The following is a 9,965-nucleotide window of genomic DNA, read 5'->3' on the forward strand; positions in this document are numbered from 1 at the left end:
ATTAATTAGATTAAATACAATCAATGAAATACTTTCATTGAAATAATCTCTTTTTCTTTAGTTTCATGAAATTTTGGTAAAAACAACTAAATATTTAGTTGTAAATATAAAAGTTGTACAATAAAAATTCACGGTCAACTTTTAGAATTTATTCCGTGAAATTACAAACTCATTTGGAGCAGTAACGTACCGCTAAAATACACGTCGAATCAGTTTTTCAACCATAACTTTTTAACTAAGCATCAACTCTCAAATTTAAGCCCGGATTCTGAAAGGGCATTAAATTCTTCATAAAATTATATATACGTGAAGTCTTTTCAAGGCCTTGAACATGGAAAAAAATTGCATCAATCGCGTAGGTGAAGCAGCCGACGAAGAATTCGCCGAATATCTCGATCGCGTGATAGCTGCGAGGCCTCTCCTCTTGGCCTCGGTCGAGGGTGATCCGCTCGTAGGCGCTGGCGATGCCCCAGCCGTAGAGCAGCAGCGAGTTTAGCATAATCCAGCCGGTCGGACGCTACGACGATGCGATCGTCGTTGTCTTCTGTTTCGAAGCTCACGGCGACCGATGCCCAAGTTTGAAGAAATAGAACGACAGCTTCTGGCTTGGCTGAGATGTCGTTGGAGCTGAGGAACGAACGATATCCTCCAGTGCAAGTCAATGCTCAAGACAAGTTGGATAATACACCGCGGCATTTGGCTGCGAAATTCACTCGGCGGGTCAAAACTCAAATACTGCTGAGGAACGGGGCACATGTATCGAAGGATTTGACCCAAACAATTACAACTATAATAAGCTGATACTGGCATCTGGGACTGTGCCCGTCACCTTGAAGAACGAAGATTTGTATCGAATTTGCTTGGCAGCTTATCTTTGATAACGCATATTGATAATATTTTTTAATGTCTGGTATTATTAGTTCAACTGTAGATTTTTCGTACTATTGAAATAAATAAAGTTTAAAATTAATTAAATCCCTAAATTTATTTGAATTTTTTTCAAACATTTTTGCTAAGATGAATTAGTACCCATATACATTAGTAATACGGGTGCTGAAATTCGAGTTTCCACGTGTGACACTGGTAAACCGCGGGTCTTTTCTTCCATTCGTTCCGATGGCTAGCTGCGTAACTGGCTTATTATTTATCTTTGATTGCACAAAAAACAAATTCAAACCACGAGTGAACATCATTTTTATTTACCATTACGAGCGACATCTGGACAAGCTTCGAGTTCGCGCGTGGCGATTGCGAGAAATCGGACACGCATCGTCGCGAATTCGTGCAAAGGTGAGAAAAAAAAGCGAACACATATCATCACTCAATGTCGAGTGACTTTTCACTCTCCAGCTAGCAAAGATGCGTGTCAATCAACCACCATTATATTCTCAATCTAAAATCTGCCACAGCGCTAACAAGATTCCCAATGCCGCGGCTCAATTCATAATACTGCTGGTCTGCCAGGGAGGCGCGCGCACTGAAAATGTTGTAATTCGTGTCGTGAAAAACCGCGTTGGGGGGCCTATCTTCGTGTATCGCATTCATTCTCGTGGCTTGAACGAGAAGATTATCTCTTCCATACGCCTGTAAAGTTTCTGTAAAAAAAATATTCATATCAAATTATCACAATTTACAATTGTTACTTATACAATTATTATTGAATTTTTAGATTTTGTCACTTTTATGATTATGCCAAATTGTAATTTTTTTTTCACAACGAAGCAAAAACATTTATACAAAAACTAGACACCCCTAAAATTCTTACCTCTATCACCCAAAGTGATACGTACGCCCTGAAATACTCTAGCCGCCAAAAGAGAAGCGAGACCTAAAAAACCCATCGGCTTTCTATGCCGATAGAAGTCGAGCAACTTGTGGTTCAGCGTCTCGTCCATCCTAAACGCGTGCATATCATCCGGTGCTCTTGTCATAAAATCGGTACTACGCATTGAGACGCAGTAAAAATGGAAAGAGAGAAATATCGATTTCAATCAACGAAACAAAAAGCTCGAATTATAATCCTGTATAGTTGATAGGGGGTGAAAAAAAAGTACAGATTAAACCCGATGCCGCTGCCGCTGGGAACGATGAGTCCCTGGTGATCTTCGACTCTCAGATCGTCGAGGAGTTGGACTTTATCCCAGGTCATGCGCGCGGACTCGTGCTCAATTTGACGGTAAGAAAAACCGCCTCTATTTAAAAGGTGATCCACTATAAGTAACTGTCTGCCTGTGGGCGCGAAGCACGTCGGTCTGATATAATGCCGCGTTATGTGCATCATGGTGTAAATGGCTTCGTGTATATCGGTCCCGTCTTTGAATCCACAGCCGCTTAATATCTGTGCGAGATGCAATGATACACAGATGAGATTATATTATTTTCGAGTTATACCCAGGTAAAAATAGTATATCAGATCTGTCTCCAGATCTGATGTCAGATTTGATATAAGTTCTGGTGAACGCGGATCAGATCTTATACTAGATCTTATATCAGAATTTGCATACGATAATCGATATTAGAACTTACATCAGATCTGATATCAGATCTAATGTCAGATCTGAAGTGACTGTGACGCCTTTAATTATTTAAACAATAAGTTTGTTAACAATTAAAATTTAATAAAAAATCTTACACAATGAAAGTTATCGAATTAATTTAAATTCACCTTATCAAAAACCCAAACCTTAGAGGAATTATTCTTAAAGATGTTAACAATGCGTTCATTAAAATACAACTAAATTTATTATTAAATTTTAATAATTAATCAATTTATTCTTTAAACAATTAGGAGCGATACAGTCGTTTCGGATCTGACATTAGATCTGATGTCAGATCTGATGTAAGTTCTGAGGTCGATTATCGTATGCAAATTCTGATATAAGATCTGGCATAAGATCTAGGATATCAGATCTGAAGTCAAATCTAAAATACCATTTTCACCTGAGATGCGCGCGACCTAACGTTGAAATGTCGCCATTGTCAAAAGGTTACGGGAATTTGAATTTGTATTTTTTAGTATTTAGTAACGTTACCACTGCTATTGACGGTACAGCGTCTGGATTATTGCGACGCGGGTCGTTCGGATCCCATTCCGGCGGCGGGTTTGTGTTAAAATCGACGACTTCAGGCTCAACCAGATTTACCCCCAATGCTTGGCTGAGAGAGAAGTGCCGCACCAGGTTAGACCCTGATCCCGTTGCCGCTGCTGCTCTTATTCTTGTTACAGCTCGTGGTTTGGACCCGTCGATCGCGAGCAATTTTAGCGATGAAAAACGCGACATTTTCGTGCAGTCGATGGAAAAACTATCGAGTCGACGACTGGGTTATCCCTGATTAAATCCGAGCGAAACAAGTGTACGAAGTTGGCTGCGATTTGCTCGCGACTCCCTACGATCATTTGCGAGTTGATCGTTGGAAATCAACTGGGAAATCATTTTTAATCGCCGGAGCAATCATTTTCGGAGAAATTTTCTATATCTTTTTGATTGAATTTTTCCTTTGGTGGTAGGAAATCTCGACATTTAGGGCTAAAACATAAGAGGGTCTTGTTAAAATTGGACACGTTGGGTACAATTTTTATTTTTTAGTAATTACAAATTGTAATATGGAACCATACTTTGATTTGTAAAATCATGATTACTTAGCCACTTGCACACTTCTAGATAAAGTTACTCGTCATCTAGTGGTAGATGCTTAAGAAGGAGAGGGGGGTCTTGACTAGATTTCGAAAAAAAATTTTTTTTTTATATATATATGGATCAAATGATACTTTTTTAAATTTTCGTCCGCACGTATGTCACCGATCTTGACGCGCTTTTGGTATGATATAGTATATATACTTTTTTATATATGTAGTACATTATAAAAAAGTGCCAAACCCAAAATTTTTATTTACCATTACGAGCTACATCTGGACAAGCTTCGAGTTAGCGCGTGGCGATTGCGAAAAATCGGACACGCATCGACGCGCAAAGGTGAGAAAAAAAAGCGAACACATATCTTCACTCAACAACACCAAGTGACTGTACCATTTGGTCGACGAGATAGCCGATGCCCTGGCTCACGTCGTGATAGCTTCTTCCAGGTATTTGTGACAGGCGGCCGGGTGTACTGTAAATTTGGTAATTCGTGTCATGCAAAACTTGGAAAATGTTCTGATTCACAAGTGTCGCTCCCATTCTCTCCACAGCATAGATATAGCGATCTTCGCGCATTACACGCCTTCGCCTTCTAGCTGTAGAAAAATTATTCAGGTTAAATTGTCAAGATTTACGATTGTGATTCATAGAATTATTATTAAACGCGTAGAATTGTTCATTTCTATGATAATGACGAATGGTAATTTTTTCTCACAAAGAAGCATTTATACGAAGAAACATTTATACAAAAACTAGACAATCCTAAAATTCTTACCTCCACCGAAGATTGCACGCCTCAGTAATTCATCTGTAAGAAAAATATTTATGTCAAATAATCACTATTTACGAATGCTATTCATACAATTATTATTAAACACGTAGATTTTGTTATTTTTATGATTATGCCGAATGGTAATTTTTTTTTATACCGAAGCAAAAACATTTATACAAAAACTAGAAACCCCTAAAATTCTTACCTCTATCACCCAAAGTGATACGCACGTCCTGAAATACTCTAGCCGCCAGAATAGAAGCGTAACCTATAAAACCCATCGGCTTTCTGTGCCAATAGAAGTCGATTAGCTTGTGGTTCAGCGTCTGGTCCATCTCGTAATGGTCCAACCGTTCATAGAAATTGGTTCTACGCATTGAGACGCAGTAAAAAAAGGAAAGAGAGAAATATCGATTTCAGTCAACGACACAAAAAGCTCGAATTATAATCCTGTATAGTTGATAGGGGGGGTGAAAAAAAAGTACAGATTAAACCCGATGCCGCTGCCGCTGGGAACGATGAGTCCCTGGTGATCTTCGACTCTCAGATCATCGAGGAGTTGGACTCCCTCCCAGGCCATGCGCGCGGACTCGTTTAGCATGAAGCGGGGATCGCGAGGTTCCAAGACTCTCTCTCCCGTAAAATGATTGATCACTCGCTGTATTCTGCTTGAGGGCGCAAAGCACGTCGGTCTGATATTATGCCGCGTTATGTGCATCATGGTGTAAATGGCTTCGTGTACATCGGTCCCGTCTTTGAATCCACAGCCGGTCAATATCTGTGCGAGATGCAACGATACACAGATCAAGAGATTATATTATTTTCGAGTTATGCCCTCGACCTGACGTTGAAATGTCGCCATTGTCAAAGGTTGAATAGAAATTTGTATTTTTTAGCATTTACGAACGTTACCACTGCTATTGACCGTACAGCGTCTGGATTATTATGATAGGGGTTGTTCGGATCCCATTCCGGTAGCGTAATTTTGGTAAAATCGACGACTTCAGGTTTAACCAGATTTACCCCCAATGCTTGGCCGAGAGAGAAGTGCCGCACCAGGTTAGACCCTGATCCCGTTGCCGCTGCTGCTCTTATTCTTGTTACAGCTCGTGATTTGGACCCGTCGATCGCGAGCAATTTTAGCGATGAAAAACGCGACATTTTCGTGCAGTCGATGGAAAAACTATCGAGTCGACGACTGGGTTATCCCTGATTAAAACCGAGCGAATCAAGTGTACGAAGTTGGCTGCGCTTTGCTTGCGGGAAATTGGTGATTAATTATTTATTTATCTTCTTCAACATATTGTTGGTTCACGAAACTGCCTAAACTCGATTAGACATTGCAGTTTTCATCTAATAACGTGGATTTTGTGGTTCGCTTAACATATTTTCGGGTTCAGCAACAGTTGGTGTTTTTGACGCGCTGTGATCCGTTTGCCCTCGACAGTACCCATCGATCTGCTATAGACCTTTTTCACCGTCGTCAATGTTTTTCACTTTTTTCATTTGTTTAACTCGCAACGCCTCCTGGAGACAAATCTGTTGAGTGGCCAGTCGTATCGTCTGTGAAAAAGGCCTACTACATAAATATAATAGCTCGTTGTTCGGTTAATTACGCGGTCCGAAACGTGTAACTATATACAACTTGGGCTGTTGAGCCGGTTTGGCGCTCATTGCCTTTGTCATTTTATTTACTTGTGTAACGTATAAGTCGATTGCTCCGCACTGTGTCGATACACAAAGTCACAGTGTGAACAGCTCGGAAGATCGCGTCGACTGTAGCGAATGGTTTTCGTGAAAAAAGTAAAAGATATCTTGAATTTTGATCGATTGTGTTATTTTTGTGAGAGTGCGATGGCTCAAAATAATCAAGATTCGACAACAACATTGAAACTAATGCGACAAGAGATTAATTGGGAAATCTAAAAAGAGCGAAATACATTTTTTCGTAAATTTCGTGCCTTAATCAAAAAGTGTCAGGGTCAAGTGCCAGACCTCCGAGACATTTTTCGGCCCGAAGAGATCGAATGGATTCTTACGGAGGATCTGAAGAAATACGTCAGCCCCGACTGCAAAGTTTCCCATCGTTGACTTTGTGATCAACAGCGGCTACAAGGACGAGCCCGAAGTCGATGAAGACGGAAAGCCGATTTTGCGACGTACCACGGCGATACATTGTGCATTCAGAAGTTGTGACAATGAAATCGTCTCTCGCCTTTTTAAAATCGACGACAGGTTCGATGTAAACTGTGCCGATGAGTTGGGCCTCACACGCTTGAGCGTGGCCTGCATGCTGGGCCTCGACGACGTCGTCGAGAAATTTCTCGAGCCCGCGGACAGGATGCCAATTGTCTCGTGGCAGAAATGAGTGATTCGCTGCCACACTTGGCTTTGGTCTGAGGTTGAAGATAGGTGGCAAAATCGCTGCTGAGAAATGGCGCCAATCCGAATTTGGCTGATGCAGAAGGATCGACACCTTTGCACATTATATGCAAGTCTTCGATATATGACGATTGTCACTATGCGAAACGATTCTTCGAGATCAACGATGAAATGCAGCAAACGATGCAGGCCGATGCTCGGGACAACGAAGGTAGAACACCACTGCAATCGGCCGTAGGGAATTTAAACCCGTATACGGTCGATGTACTCTTGGATCGTGGTGCCGATCTGTCAATTTTTGTTTTTCCCCGTGGAAACCACTTTTGTGCAGGATATGACGAAAGTAATTACCATTGCAATAAGTTGGAACTCGCATCTAGGGCTCTGGCCGTGGTTGAACGTCTTGAAAAAGGAGGATACGAGCTGGTCCGCAGTGACGTCATGACGGTTATGAAAATTTTCGCCAATTATGAATTACTTGAAAAGTCGTCGGGTCTTGAAAAATGTTTGCGCGAAGGCGGTATCTTCTCGCACAAAGTTAAACAGATGATGATAAATCCGAGCTTGTCCGAGCTTGTGCGAAAAGATGCCTAGAGGATTTTTCCGGCGATGGGCACTGGATCCTATCTTGGAGCTGACACGCTATCAACTTCCGATTCTTCGCTGCGAAATAGTCATTCAGAAGCTAAAGAACGAGGATTTATGTGATGTTTGCTTGGCGGTTCTTCAAAGCTTGTAATTTTTAATGTCTGTTAATATTAATTCTATTGCAGTTTTTTTAATATTATTCAAATAAATAAAGTTTAAAACTAATTGAATTCGTGAATTTACTTGAATTTTTTATGCGCACGATTCGAACATTCTTGCTATTGTATACACAAAAAGTAAATTACTCTCAATCGTGCGCGCAAGCTCGAGAGCGAGCGAGACAGAGAGAGAGAGAGAGAACGATCATCATTTTTAATGGCCTGTTCCGCTCCTATAGCCTATTTAAAAAGGCCAATGGACTGTCGAGTCTTTTGAAAGCGCAGCCCGTTGCAATAATGCCCGTGTGCGTGTCTCAAAAGTGAAGCCACTCGAAGAATCTGCACTTCCCCTGATCGCTTCTCTCTGCGCTCTGTGTGTAAGTGTATTTCTCTCGCTGCAGCGAAGCAAAAAAAAAAAAAAGCACCACGCATGCGATATGTGCGTACTTCATTATATTCGTTAATTGGACGTCGTTTATTCAATCGTGTAACGAAAAAAGAAGTTGAGAAAATTACTATTTTATCTGGCGAGAAAAAGTCAAAGTTCGAGCTGCTGCTGCTGCTGTGCTGTGGAGGATCCTAGCCGACCGTGACGCGCGCGAAACGATAAAGCTCGCCCCTAATAGAAATAACAGGAGATATACATCGTTGTTGTTTCGTACTTTTTTTTATTTATTTATTTAATAATTCTTTTTTCTTTCCTTTCTTCCATTCGATAATTGACGTTATTATACAATGACAGTTAAGTATTTCACGTAGTAAAAATCCATGATGATTGTAACATAAAAAAAAAGGTTACATCGCTGGACTTGCGCGCAGTTCCATAATACATTCTTACCACAGACGGTGTGCGTACGATATTCCAAAAATACAAAAATTACATGCTCGATAATCTTCGTTTCGCAATTGAATATGAAATATTCGGCGCGCAGGAACGAACTGATTCGCAGATTATACATTATGGTAAAACATAGAGATTTCTGTTTTTTCTGGCATCGATAAATCGTTATTAATATCTCAGTCAAAAATAAAAAATTCACTACGCTCGAAAATATAGCGACCTCTAATTCTAGGATAAAATATGTTTGCATAAAATTTAAATGTATTTACGAGCAGCTGCGTACAATCGCAAAAGAAATGCACTACCAGGAATCAATTATCTCTGCGGCTTCGTTGCCCCGCGCGTTTTGATTAATTTATCGATTCAATGTTTTTTATTTCAACTTCTCTCCGCGCCCGAATGAAGTTGCAAAAACAAAAAAGAAAGAAGAATTTAAACGCCAGAATCGTGTTGCACAATTGCTCCGGGTTTCCATTAGGAGAGAACGAAATAAAATAAAATCGTAGAAAGCAACAATGAAGCTATTGGGTTAATTTCGACATTCCGAACGGTTTGCATAATAATTGTGTGTCGTTTTGCATCGACTTTCCATGCCCATTATTATACCATAAACTTCTGTGCGCAATAAATGTTTTTTTTACTTCAAAAAAAGTTTCATTCGTTGAATCGCGCTTGTGTGTGTCCATTACTTGGAAAATTCGTATATTCGTATATCTACGTTTTCTTGCGATTATCATACTTATCATCGTCGAAGGAAAAGTCTGAAATATCAGAAAATAAGATGTAATAATTCAATTACAAAAAATTGCTCACTGTACACACGATTGTAGTTTTGTAAATTAATAATTTACATGTATTTTTGTTTTTATTTCGTTCTCGAAGGATTTTTTTTTTTAACAGATGATTTTTTCGAAGTGAAAAATAATTTACATAAGCAATGTTGGCCGTTATTTTTTTTCGTGTATAAATAAACAAAATAATAATGTACTATGGGTCTACTTTATAAATAGCATACGTTGTTATTTCACTAGTAAGCATCGATATACTTTATAACAATTAGAAAGTTTCCTTCTTTTTTTTTTTTAAATAGCTTATCACATTATGTTTCGTATAAATTGGTTGAGTCTCGTTTCACGTTTTTGGGCGTGAAAATGCTCGAAACGAAATCTTTACAAGATCATATTTTATTGCGTTCCTTACGTAGGTAAGATTTTTTCCACTCATCTCTCGTCAAAATATACAATTGAAAAAGATCGACAAAAATAATTAAATACAATTAAATCTCAAACGGTCGGGCGTTTGTTATAAATACTCTGTTTTTTTTTATCTTTCATCTTCTCTTCTGCTATTCCTTACAAGAAAAATACTGCTCGAGAGAAACGAAAAACCAATAACGAATTATACACATTTGATTATCGTCCATCATCCTGTTTTTAAAAAACAGCAATAAAACAGTAATACGATCGTGACACTTTTTTCTTTGTTTCACTCAAATTTTTTACAGAATCGACGTTTCTCCATTCGCTATCGTATAGTTGTTATGTTTAAATGATTAAAAATATAATAGTAAAAAAAATGTACAACGC

At 39.3% G+C, this 9,965-nt stretch overlaps 1 protein-coding gene and 1 pseudogene across 1 annotated transcript; both read right to left on the reverse strand.

The window, feature by feature from the left end:
• Positions 1-1,742: 1,742 nt before the first annotated feature.
• On the reverse strand, positions 1,743-2,374 carry LOC111694605 (annotated as a pseudogene).
• Positions 2,375-4,001: 1,627 nt separating this feature from the next.
• On the reverse strand, positions 4,002-4,773 carry LOC111694606. Its single transcript, XM_023463348.1, has 3 exons — positions 4,616-4,773; positions 4,414-4,446; positions 4,002-4,234 (listed from the first exon to the last, which is right to left on the reverse strand). The coding sequence occupies exons 1-3, from the start codon at positions 4,743-4,745 to the stop codon at positions 4,002-4,004; spliced, it is 396 nt and encodes a 131-aa protein (XP_023319116.1). The 5' UTR covers positions 4,746-4,773.
• Positions 4,774-9,965: the final 5,192 nt, after the last annotated feature.

This window comes from Trichogramma pretiosum, unplaced genomic scaffold (assembly GCF_000599845.2).
Source record: "Trichogramma pretiosum strain Unisexual culture from Peru unplaced genomic scaffold, Tpre_2.0 scaffold39, whole genome shotgun sequence".
Lineage (NCBI taxonomy): Eukaryota > Metazoa > Arthropoda > Insecta > Hymenoptera > Trichogrammatidae > Trichogramma > Trichogramma pretiosum.